At 44.4% G+C, this 12349-nt stretch overlaps 1 protein-coding gene across 1 annotated transcript in view; it reads right to left on the reverse strand.

Annotated features, from left to right (window-relative positions):
* The window catches only part of UBASH3B (ubiquitin associated and SH3 domain containing B), a 105548-nt gene that overhangs the window by 30348 nt on the left and 62851 nt on the right, over positions 1-12349 (reverse strand). The window contains exons 3-4 of the mRNA XM_019546902.1: positions 1740-1797; positions 739-925 (exon numbers count right to left, since the gene is read on the reverse strand). Of these exons, the coding sequence (XP_019402447.1) occupies positions 739-925; positions 1740-1797 (245 nt within the window). The remainder of the gene's footprint in view (positions 1-738; positions 926-1739; positions 1798-12349) is intronic.

Genomic DNA, 12349 nt, shown 5'->3' on the forward strand with positions numbered 1-12349 from the left:
AATTCATTCCTGAAGGTATGAGCTCAGGGAAGAAAGAGTGGCCTTACGGAGATCCCCTTGAGCTTTATGCGAGCACCACCATGTGTGCTCTCCTGTTAATTCATCACATGGCTCACAGATTATCATTGGCACCTGGCACCCTCATCCCATTAGTGGTCTCATAAAATTAAAGATGCATTGTTACTTCTCTGCAGATGCTATGGTGATGCCATTAGAAATGTATGTGAAGGTCATTTAGATGACACTGATGCTGGCCTGTGGTTTAATGCAGGGGACGCAGATACTAAACTCTACGTCTCTCCCATGGTATGCCAGTGGCTTACTGCGTGACCACAGGCCAGACACATTCCTGTTTGTGCCTTGGTTTCCTTTTATGTGAAATGTGGATAATGCTATTTTCTGCCTCAGTGGGGGAACTGGGTGGCTTAATTAGTGCCTTAAACTGAGTCCTGGATCTTTTAGGACTCCAATACAAGGCGTTGTCTACTACTCTAGTCAAACATGGGCAAATAGATTCCTCAACAGATTCCCATGACCTTATTCTGTTAAGGGAGAGAGGCTTTTGTTTTTTCTTTGTAGGATCAGGCATCGAGTGATTTAGAGAAATCATTTGATTCTTAAAAATACCAAGCCACTCGCAATGACTTCAGGCAAGTTAAGCTATGTATTCCCTTAACAGGGCAGTGGTAGCTGACAAGTAAGGTACAAAAGTCAGTGTAATGAGAAGCACTGGCTTACCATAAAGAATTGGCAAAGGGTGATGTGTGGGAAGATATTGTGAGCTTTGTTCTTCCCACAGATCTGCTTTGATTGCTGCCAGAATTCAGAAAGCTTCTGAGACAAGGGGCCAGTAGGACGCAGGTAGAGGACGTACTCCCGAGGCAGGGGGTCATCAAGAAAGGGGTCACCCACGTGAGAGAACAACCTGCGAGAAAGGGAGATATGAGAAGATATGGCTGTTTCAGAAGGACAGAAACTTTCCTTAAGGGATCACTTTAACCATGCCATGGCCCAGGTACCATTGGCAAGGAAAGCAGACATTGGAATGGGATGCAGGAGACCTGTTTGGGCTCCCCGGTTCTGCCAGAGGCTCTATGTAACCTTCACTTGGCTCTAGATTTTCAAAGCAATTAATGATTTTGGGTGCCCAGCTGGAACACCATTTAAAGGACAGGTGCACAGCACTGACAATCAAATTGGGTGCTTTTAAGCTTTCTTAAGACAGTACCCCAAAATTGAGATGCCCCCAAAATGTCACTACTCGCTATGCATCTAGGGTGTAAACTCACTTCTGTGCCTGAACTCCCCTTTCATAATGCAGGGGCAATACGTCTTTCTGGGACTGGGATTACATGCTCTCCTGGGGCAGTACCTGTGTCTGTCTTTGTGGCACCTTGTGAAATAGCGCACCAATTGTGCTAGTGTCCAGTAGCATAACGGAGGGCAGGGGAGGGAACTGGGGTAGCAGCCTTGGGTGCTACCTTTGCATGCCCCACCCCCAATAAAAACAGCTGCAGCCACAGAGGCAGCTCATCACATCACTGATTGGCATCAGTCGCATGACTTCCCAGGGCATGGAGCTGCTCTGCTATGCCTCTGCTCGGGTCCTCCAGGCACTACCATGATATGAATAAGTAACAAAGTTTCCATAGAAAACATTTCATGTTACAGTTGGCAAGTTACTTAAAATAAATCTTATCCCCCGACTTAATTTTTTTTTAACATGTATTACTTCATACCAACCAGTCGCATGCTGCTTGCACACTTCTTCCGCCTGTGGATGCCAGTGCTTTTTGCCTGAGGAGAGGGGAAAAGAATATTTTGTTATTAGTTTTAACAGGATTAGACTGAACTAGTAACATCTGCTCTGCAAAGTGAATGGTGCAGTTATCATTAACACCAGAGCCAAGGCCTGAGGGCCAGATTTTGACTTAATTGTCACTGAATAGTGTCTGAATACCACCCCCTCCCAAAATCCATGGCTCTGCATGTAGAGTAAAACATGGGTGGATTAAAGTAATCCTTATTCACGGACTCACTCAGTGCACTGCTGCCACCTCACTATGTACTACGGTCTATTTTCCCTGCACCGTGCTCTGGCCTGCAGTACTAGCGGTAGGGGCCATCCCCATAAAAGCAGCCTGCCGAGGGGGAGCAGGTCCCAGGCTGGAGGTTTTCCCTCTTTCTATGGCTACTCCCTTCTTCCAGGTGAGCTGTGTTCCTTGCCAGAGAAGGGACAACTCCGGCCCTCTGAACAGCAGCCTGCCTGTCACCAGAGAGATCCTAACTGGCAAGAAGGGAACAAGACTCTAGTCCTAACTCAGTTGAGCGTTGGGTTTATTCTCAGCAGTGGCAGCACGAAAAAAGGGGGAACAGAGAATTCTGTTAAGCAAAGTGACTTCCGTAAGGCAGCAAGGTGAGAGCAATGACAGAAATGTGCTGGACTGAGCGTGCGACTGTGAAAACCCATTCTCACCGTTGCTAAGACTCTCGCTTGTGTGAGCTGGTCCATAATGCCCTGGCTCCTGGAGTCACGTGAGAATGGATGTTCGTAGCCCTCTGGGTTTTAGAAAAAAGCTAGAACCCAAATTGTCCCAGAAACAAGATGGCAAAAAAGGACTTTAAAAAATCAAAATCAAAATCTCAGGATTGATTTTAGCCAAGCTCATGATTTTTAAGGGTCTGACTCGGGAATTTTGAAGGCAAAGATGCTTCGACAGATTTCCTTTTCAAGAACCCTCTGCTGAGCAGTCGTGCTCCATCTCCAGGCTTTCGTTATGAAAGGGTTGCGCCACGTTATTTATAAACGCAGGGGAATATGGTTTCCACTGCTTTCAAAAATGATTTCCTGCTTCCTGCTTAACCCCTGGCTGCTCTTCTGGCCTAACACATGTCAAATCAACACCTTTTAAGAGCAGTACTGATATTGAGGAGAAGGTGCATAGGATCTGGATTTATTCTACATGCCCTTTATTAGAGATCCTTACAACAGAATAATAAACCAGTTTTGCTGCCAAATTGGTTTCTGCACGAGGACGCTGACCTCTGCTTTCTTACCATTTGGCTTGGAGTGCTTTGTGATCCTGGGACATCTTTATTTCAGACCCATTGGTACTAGGGTTTTAAAATGACCTACTTATCAGTTGCTTGCTCAACTAGAAAATCAAAAGGTTGGCTATAAAATGTGCAATTATCTTATTTAGTGTCCAGAAGAGCAGAGGAAGCCAACTACCACCAGGGGGCATAAAGGAAATACAGGGGTTTGGCTGCAAGGGTGTTCAAAAATGGCTAGGTATATTCAGTCCCTAGTAAATTGACTGTCTGTGCTCTGCTGTTCCCCTTATGCCTCCATCCTTCTCCCTTTTTCTTTTAGTTAACAAACTTTAAATATATATGCATAGCCAGATCACTCCATTCTCTGAGCTGTCAGGAAAATACAGAAACAAAACAATCCACTGGCATTTAATGTATGGATATTGCACCTTTTTCTTAAAACAAAAACAGAAACAAAAAACATATCCCAGATGGAGGACATGAAGTATGGAAATGCAGGTATTTTTGGACTGGTCAATTAAGCTCTGGGACTCGCTGTTTCAAGACATCACTGAGGTTGAGGTGCTGACATAATTGTGAATATTGTAACTAGATTTGGAAAGGAGAGACACGCTAGTGCGGTGGTTCTCAACCTTTCTAGGTTCAAATCACCCCTTGGAAAATGTCAGCTTTGAGTTTTCACTTGTTTTTTGACAAGATAAAAATAATAGAATAATTCTTCTGTTGCAAAGAACTCAGAAAGACCACAACAGAGCAGACTCTGCTTAACACTATGGATTCCTAGTTGAGATCGCTTGTGGCACCCTGGCTGAGAAGCAGTGCTCTAGTGTATCAAGGCATAAGCTGACTTTTCACAATTGTAAGTCAGGAGGAAATTTATCCATAATTTCCTACTGCAGGGTGCCTTTCTCTGAAGTCACTGATGTTGCCTGCTGTTGGAGGCAGGGTTTTGGACAGAACGGGCCATTGGTCCAATTCAGCATGGCGATTCCTGTGTTTTGCACAACAGCTGGAGATCAAAGAGCACAGGTAGGAAAAAGTCTGAATAGCACAGACACAAAACCAGAGTTCCTACCAAAAGCACCACATGCAGCAGAGACCATGTCATTGTCCAAGGCTGCCTCTAGGTAACCCCATCATTTGGACTCAGTGTAGCAGTCTCACAAAGATAGAGGTGTGGAGGGGTTTCCACTGACATGTAAACCTCTAATTCCAGGAGAAGATCTTTGCATTTGAAACTCAGGGTCATAGGGAGATGGGGCCATTTCTCCCAGGACCACACACTAGAAACATCCTGACACAGCTGTAACATCTGATGAAGGTAACCACTCTTTCACATCTTTAGGGAATACAAGCCTCAGTCAATGACCGCTATTATTTTCCAGATGTTAATTTTGCTTAAGCAGCTGCCTCCATTTCGTTCTGTGGTAGGACAGAACTGTATTCTGTAAAAACTTGGCTAAAGACAGGAACATCTATTCAGTTGCTGGCTGTGTTCAGATGACCCTCAGTTTAGCTATTGTACATTATTATCTTATGGCTTCTTGTAAAGCAAAAACTTCCTGACATCTTTAGGCCCAAATGATCGTGTACCGAGCTGAAGGTCTGGAAAGAACTATATGCATTTTCCTCTGAGAGTATGGACAGTTGGATTTGATGGAAAAAATGGCTTGAAATGAATGTCAAGGGTTTGGGGTCAGGACTCCTGGGTTCTGTTTGTGGCTCTGGGGTGGGTTCATTGTGGTGGTTAGAGGAAGTGAATGGAGTCACTAATTTTCAATCTTGGTTCTGCCAATGACGCTGTGACAAATTGGCCGTGCCTGGTTTCCCTATCTACCCCTACTGAGCATTTTTGAAAGGCTTCCAATCTCCATTCAGGGAAAGTGCTTCAGCTGTGCAGGGTGTTGCCCACACACTAGAACGGGCATGTACAAATGAGAGAAAATAAAGCCATCGACTCAGCTGCATTCCAGCTCTTCCCAACCTCCCCATAAAAACATGCTCTTGTTTTGAAAAAGGAAGAGGAAGGAGCAAGATGATGGCACAGAAAGGGCAGGGTTGCAAATGCGTGATTGGGAAAACACTTCCAAGTCCTGTTGCTGTTAGACAACTGCTGTGGCATTCCCAGCACCTGACTTCTGGAAGGATGAGCCTTGCCTGCTAGACTGGCAGGTCTACCTGGGCGTGCTTTGTTTAATACAGCTGCACATGACTCAGACACTGAAGTGTCCAGTTTTCTTTGGAAAAGAAATCTACAATCTGAGGTCTCTGGATGCACGGCTGGAGTTGGGAGCAAGGGGGTAGAGCCACAGGTGGTGAAAACTGCTGTACGTCCACAACTCTCTGATCCTTTCTATTAACCAAGTTTCTAGCCCTCGATTTTTGTTTCATCCACTCTAGTTATACCGCCACTGGCTGTCCGAAACAGCTCCCCTCCCCTTTCTCCCTGATTGTTTACTAGGGCTGTGCAAAACACCATTGTTTCACGACGTCCGTTTTGCAGGGACAGTGTTTAGTTTCATTGTTTCGTTTTGTTTTGAAGCACTGTCCTGTTTCATTTAGTCCAAACTGTTTCGACTCATTTCGCCCATAAGTTATAATGGGGAATCATGAAAATGCCTAAAAATGTTGTCATTTCTTGCCTGATTTGGATGCAGATTGCAGGGATGGTAGCCCCTTCTGCAGGCATGAAGCCTGCCAAGTTTCAAGGAGAAAAGCACAGAGGTTTCTTGGAAACTGCACCTCAAACTCCTGTCATCCGCATGCAGCTCCGGGGGCCTGCACCCCCAGGAGGGCTGCGGGGCTGTGCTGGACTCCTCCCAGAGTTGCGGGCCCCTGGATCTGCACCGGATGACAGGAGGCTGCAGCTCCTGCCTGGGACCGGCGCTGGGCACAGCCTGCACCCAGCACTGGGCTCCATGGAGCTCAGCCCGACGGCAGGAGGTGGACTGCAGCTCCAGCTCTGCCCACCTTCCACTGCCAAGCTGCGTTTCAATTGCCTTGGCCAGCCCCAAGGAACGGGTGGGAGGCGGGCAGAGCCGGGGCTGCGCTCCCTATTAGGCTGAGCTAGATGGGGCTGCAGAGCCGCTCGGAGCGCAGCCCTGGCTCTCCCCTGCCTCCCACCACTGGGCTGCTTCAAAACTCGAAACGTTTCGAAACTTTCAGAACATTTCAAGTGCCCTCCTTTTGTTTCAAAGCTGTTTTGATGCTTTTTGATTCATTTAGATTTTGGTATTTCGAGCTCGAGACACGTCGAAACAGCTTCAAAACGAAATACTCGGCAACATTTCTCGCAGCCCTACTGTTTACACCCTTTAAAATGCTACTGAGGCATGGTTCTTCAAACCACAGACCCTACCAGCTAATGCATCTATTTCTTTTGTTTCCACAGTACTGGATTGCCATTTACATTAAAAATTTACTCCCTGCAAAGTCCCGCTTGCTTTGAAATGAGCAATTTCTCCATTGCAGAGCAAAGGCAGACAAGCTGGCTCTCACTCATTATTTACTCTCTCCAGACCCCAGAGTAGATCTTTGAAGGAGTCATGCACAATGTAGCAGGACATACGGTGCTACCACCCACCTCTCATTGACTTGTTCTTTTAATGAATCTATGTTTTCTTGGAACCAGTAGCACAAATACTGCTCTGTTGGAATTGATTGCAGCTCTCTCCCTGGTGCCTTTTGTACTCGAGGGATCTCAAAGGGCGTTAGGAAAACATCAGGCTGCGAGAAACGTATTCTTGTTTATGAGCTACTTCAAAAGGTGCCTATTCCCCATTCGGTTTTTTCAGGCAGTATAAACATTGCCCCCCTCCTCACTTTAATTTTTATTATGGGGAAATACAGTGCACTACAGAAGCAAAGGCATATTTTTATCACAGGATTTAGAGCAGAGAGGGTGTTTTCTTTAGCATTTATTTACCACTGGGAAAAGCCAGAAGTGCGGAAGGCACGTCTGTTTAGGCGTGATACAAAGAGTGAAGAATTTCCCCCTATTGCTCCGTTCAGTGTGCACCAGCCCTAGTATGGAAGGGACTGTTGTATGGGACGTTCAGTCTCTGGGAGGTCAGTATTTTCATATCTGGATGCTTCTGGTTATGCAGCTGTGTTACTTTTCCATCGTCTAAACAAGTGCCCTAAACAGTGTGGAAGCTAGTAGATGGCATGCAGCCCCTCTCTGAAAATCGGGTCACTTAATTAGGTGACTCGGGACTTGAACGCTTAACTTGAGGCACACAGGATTGATACTGTTGGCTCTGGATGCGATGGCTGGTTTTGTGATTGGGATACCGTAAGGAAGGAAACAGACTGAAATGAACTCATTTCTCAGAGGCCACCAAGCAGTCATTAAATGGTAACAGTTCCTGATCGCTGCCAGCTGTGTGTAGATTCAGGCCACAGACCTATGTGTGAAAGGCTTCATTTAGCATTCCTGACCCTTTGAGCCATCTGGTTCTTAAGCAACTGAACACAAGAAGTCATTTCATCCACCACTGAAACGCAGCCACCTCTAAGATGAAATACGGGTATCTGCTTAGCAGCGTGTGGCAATGAAATACAAGTCATGAGAAGACAGTGAAGAGGAGCTGGATTTTTTTCTGAATGTGCCATGCAATTTAAGCTTCACATGCCATCAGATCTGTGGACTCTCTGACAACTGGCTACACCTTAAAACATCACTGCAGTAGTTTTTTTCAATTGCAAGACAGAAGGAAGAGTGCTCCCTTCTGAATCACTAGTCAAACCAGACCTCAAGGCAACTAGGAAGTCTGACAGCCAAACACTTGCACCCTTATTTTGCAAGATGCTACAGCAGAAGCTGAATAAATGCCCAGGAATACCTGCTAAGTAAACAGCGTGCTATGCCCATTTTAACCCACAGCAGCTTAATGGAAAAGCAGATAGCCTGGCATCCTATTCAGCTTAACTCATTACTGTTGAAGGATTCTGGCTTCCTGCAATTTTCATAGGGAGAAAATAGTAACAAGGGAATGTCAATTCAGCTTGGAAATACATATCAATAAACATAAAGCATAATGGCAAAAACCCATTTAGTTCAGAGGAAATGACTGTAATGGGGAATGATGCACTAACCATAAAAAGAACCTTCAGTCTCGGTAGCACCATGTAAAATCTTTTCTCAGTAATTGCTCGGCTTTCACGCAGTAACCCGGTTACAAAAAAAATAAAAATGTGCATTTGCTGTCAGTGATACAGGCCAGGCTAATGTACGTGCAGCTAACACACATATGTAGAGAAAGAGCCCTCTTCTAATTCATAAAACAACCTGCACAATAACAAGACAGAAAGGGCGGGGGCCAGGGGGAGGTAAAATTGCTTTTGGGGAATAGCGATGCACCTTTATCAGTGGAAGAAGCAGCCTGCCTGATTTGCATTTCGGAGAATAAAAACATCTATAGTTCTGAGCCAGAAAAGAACAATATGCAAAATTTGGGCAGTTTAGATCTAGCGAGAGAATAAGCTGGTCACTAAGCAGGAATAAGAGAAGAAGCTGGTCACTAATGCAGGAGACTGGTGTTTGACTTCTGACCGTGGCGCAGATTCCTCGAGCACCCTCAGGGTGGCCAGTTAATTTCTTGGTGTGTGGGAAACTGTACCTTTCGATAGGCTCTGCTGTAGACAACCCCTTGAGACCAACTGTTATGCTATAACTCAGACCCAGGCAGGAGCAGAAAATGAAACTAGTCTGTTGGGCTCCTTGGCTCTGAGTGATTAATGAACAACACGTGGGACTAGGAACAAAATTAACTAAGAAAATACCCTGAGCGGAAGAACAGAGTACTAGCACCAGAGCTGAAATGCTTTGGACATGTCAAGGACAACTGCAGAACATTTAATTCAGTGGTGCTTGACTTGAAACTAGTAAGCAAAGGGAATACACAAACTGAACAGATTGGTAACTAAATTGGGGAAGATACAGTTGATGCTTGTACCAGAGGGATAAAACCCCCTCACACCAAATATAGAGTTAAAAGCAGGGGGTTTTGAAGTATACAAGAAACGGGGCACGTGAAGAGTTATGCATCCCCTGTTGTGTCCACCAAGCCACCATCAGCAGCTTATAGCCCTAACTCTTGTATTTAATAGCCCCTGGTGGGGCTGTCCTCCACGCATGTGTCTCAACTCTTTTCAAATCCAGTTATGCTCTTCTGTAATAATCTTTCCCATCTCCCTCTTGTTTTTCTTGTCAATCCTGCACAGTGTTGAGCACTCTGACTTTGATCCAGTAAAGATCTCGAACGCTGTGTCTAACTCAGTGATGTTCAACCAACATGCCAAGGCACCCAGGGGTGCTGCCAGCTCCTTTGAAACGTGTCATGAAGTAGAAGATAAGTGAGGTGGGAAGAGAGATACAGGCAGGTTCAAGCTTGTCTCTGCCTGGTCAGTCCCCCACCGTCTGGCCTCTCTGCAAGGAAATAAGCACTCTAATTTATAAAATACTTCTTGACATTGTGTGCCATTCAATCCACAAAGTTACGGAGGGGGCCTTGAGCGAGTCCAAAAAGGTTGAGAACCACTGGTTTAACCCATGGACTTCATTATAGTAATACCAAGCCAAACGTACACATGCCTTCTCCTCTTCCCTGATCTGGCCTTTTCTGTATATGTGGAATAGTGCAGACTTTTTCTTTTACTCTCTTATCCTGCAGCTCCTCTTTCCTACTGCCAACATATATTAAACTGCAGGGAACTCTGGGGACAAAATTGGGTCTGGGTCAACCGAAGGGATTTTGGCCCAGTATTCCAGGTTGGCTGGAGGCCATCTAAAAATGATATTTTGTATGCATTAAGTCAACCTCTAGATGCTTTCTAGAGCTACCTGGATTTCTTCCTCTCTGTGTTCTCAGCAGAAGGTCAAATTCTGTTCTCAGCGACAGTAACTTCTGCTTTTTTGTAAAAGAGAATTTAGTCTGTGTACCTGTATGTGTACATGCCTATGCACATAAAACCAAAAAAAAAAAATGCGACCTACATTCTCCATCTCTGAGTTTAGCCACAATAAGTCAGCATGCTGTACGTGAACTGAGGGATTTGTGAATGAGTAGAGTCACCGTCAGTCCTGGGCAGGGAGGTGGAGACTAAAACCTCTTTTATTATGTGCTTCATGCCTATACAAATGTCTTATCCGTAACAAAACTCCTTAGAGGGATGAATTCATCATTTTAAGTAGCCCCTAAATCTCTGGTCCATAAAATATTTAGCTATATAAATCAAGTGTTGCTGCAAATGGCATTAAACATGATGGAAAAGTCTGGTTCTTTCAACGTTGAGTTTAGTTTGAAGCTAGCCAGCATGGCAGGCTGATAAATTGGAGTGTGCTGGTGAACAATATGTAATATCTCCCTAGTTGCTGGTCCACCTAGTTCAGTGGTTCTCAACCTTTCTATCTCTGAGGCACCCCTCCTTAGACTCAAGGTGGCCCTAGGAAAATTCCAACTTAGTTTTCACTGATTTTTTGACTATAGAAAAATAGAGCAATTCTTTTGTTGCAAAGAACTTGGAAAGCCTACAACAGGTGAGAATGTTTCTAACGCTATGGATTCCTATTTGAAATCTTCAGGTTTATCTTGTGAATCATGTTGGCACACAACAGTGCTAACACTGAGCGCCACCCTGCAGCATCTCTGAAGGGATCTCAAGGCACCCCAGATCACTGCACCCTGGGTGAGAATCATTGATCCACTTGATAAAAGCCTACTACTGCCCATAGCTAGTTTAATTATTCCGTTAGTGGTGGGATAAAAGAAAGATTTATCTGAAATGTTATCGTACCAGTCATTTTGGTACTCTAGAGCAATGGCTTTCGACCTGTTCTGTACCAGGACTCATTTGTAAGCATCCATGGCAAGTCCTGCCCCCTATTGAAAGTACATGCCTGTCCCCACTTCCTTCAGACATTCTAGGTCCTTGCTTACTTGTTAGGAAAAACGGCCAAATATTCTATAATTTATCACTGGTCTTTCAACAAACGTATCTGGATGTGAAGGGCTTTTTATGGTAAATGTTCTGAAGAGGGTATTTCTCTGACTATTTAATATTCAGGATCCAGTCCGTGGGATCGGTGACCTAAACAGTATGACTGTTTCTGTTGCTCGACTGGATGACTGAACCTCTAGAAACAGGACTTGTGAATGAAGAAATCCCTGGGATTCAGTCCCTCTCTGGTGGGGGTGTGTAGTTCAGCATAGATTTTAAAAACTAAATTACACAGGGGTTTTTTGCAGGCAAGAAACCCCTGCTCTGTAACATACCATTTAGCCAGGCAAGCATATTTCTTTCCTTTCAGTGAGCTTCAGATCCATCCTGTGAATATTACCCTAACTTTCTCTTCTGCTTTGGACCTAAAACATGGGACATAAAATCCTCCTTAGTACTGAGCCAAATTATACTCATAGCAGCTACAGAACTGACATGGCTAGTGGAGCATTTTCTGCTAAATTATGAAACCCACTTACAAACACGCATAGAATTTGACCAGATACTCCTAATTTAGGTCAGTGAATGTTACAAACAGGTCATTGGTTTTTAAAAACCCCAGACATTTTCTGAACTATGGAAACTCTCTAGTGAATGCAGAAAACTGCAAGATTTCAAACTGTGCCACATCCCTCAGGTCAAAGATATATATATTACACATGACAACATGATAGGATTCAGTTTTTTTTTCTCCTCCCTTGAGCAGTAGTCGCTGTATATCTCAAAACCAACTCTTTAAAACCAAAGCCAAATGACAGGGAAATTGGAAACCCCATCAGGAACACAATCAGGAAGCAAACTGTTCATGCTCTGAAACTGTAGTTATAATAATTAAAGATGTTCTTTTCTGGCAACCCAGCCTTGGGATGATTTTTTTTTTTAGTTATGTAACAAGATCCTGTTTCGCTCTTTTACATGTGCATCAAGGCATTTCCTTAATCCTCTTCTTTGCCAGCTTCTTAAATCAAAGCAAAATTATGGAAGTACAGCTTAATAAGTAATCGGGATAAATAGGATAATCTAGAGGCCATTATATGATTTTAAAGAGATGCATTCCTCCCCTTCCCTCCCGGCTTTAAATAAAGTTCTTATGTTTAAAATGAAATGGAAGTTAAGTCATATGGGGGGGGGGGGGCGGGGATCAACCTCAGAAAATATAGGTCCAATTCCCAGCTTCACCAAATACTTCTTGTGTGATCACAAACTGGTTAGGGCCCATTTCTCAGCTGATGTAAACCTGCATAGCTCTATTGATACAACCTGTTTCACTGCCTGTAAAGTAAAAATAACTTCT

Source organism: Crocodylus porosus, unplaced genomic scaffold, assembly GCF_001723895.1.
Source record: "Crocodylus porosus isolate Cpor-Errol unplaced genomic scaffold, CroPor_comp1, whole genome shotgun sequence".
In the NCBI taxonomy this organism is placed as follows: domain Eukaryota; kingdom Metazoa; phylum Chordata; order Crocodylia; family Crocodylidae; genus Crocodylus; species Crocodylus porosus.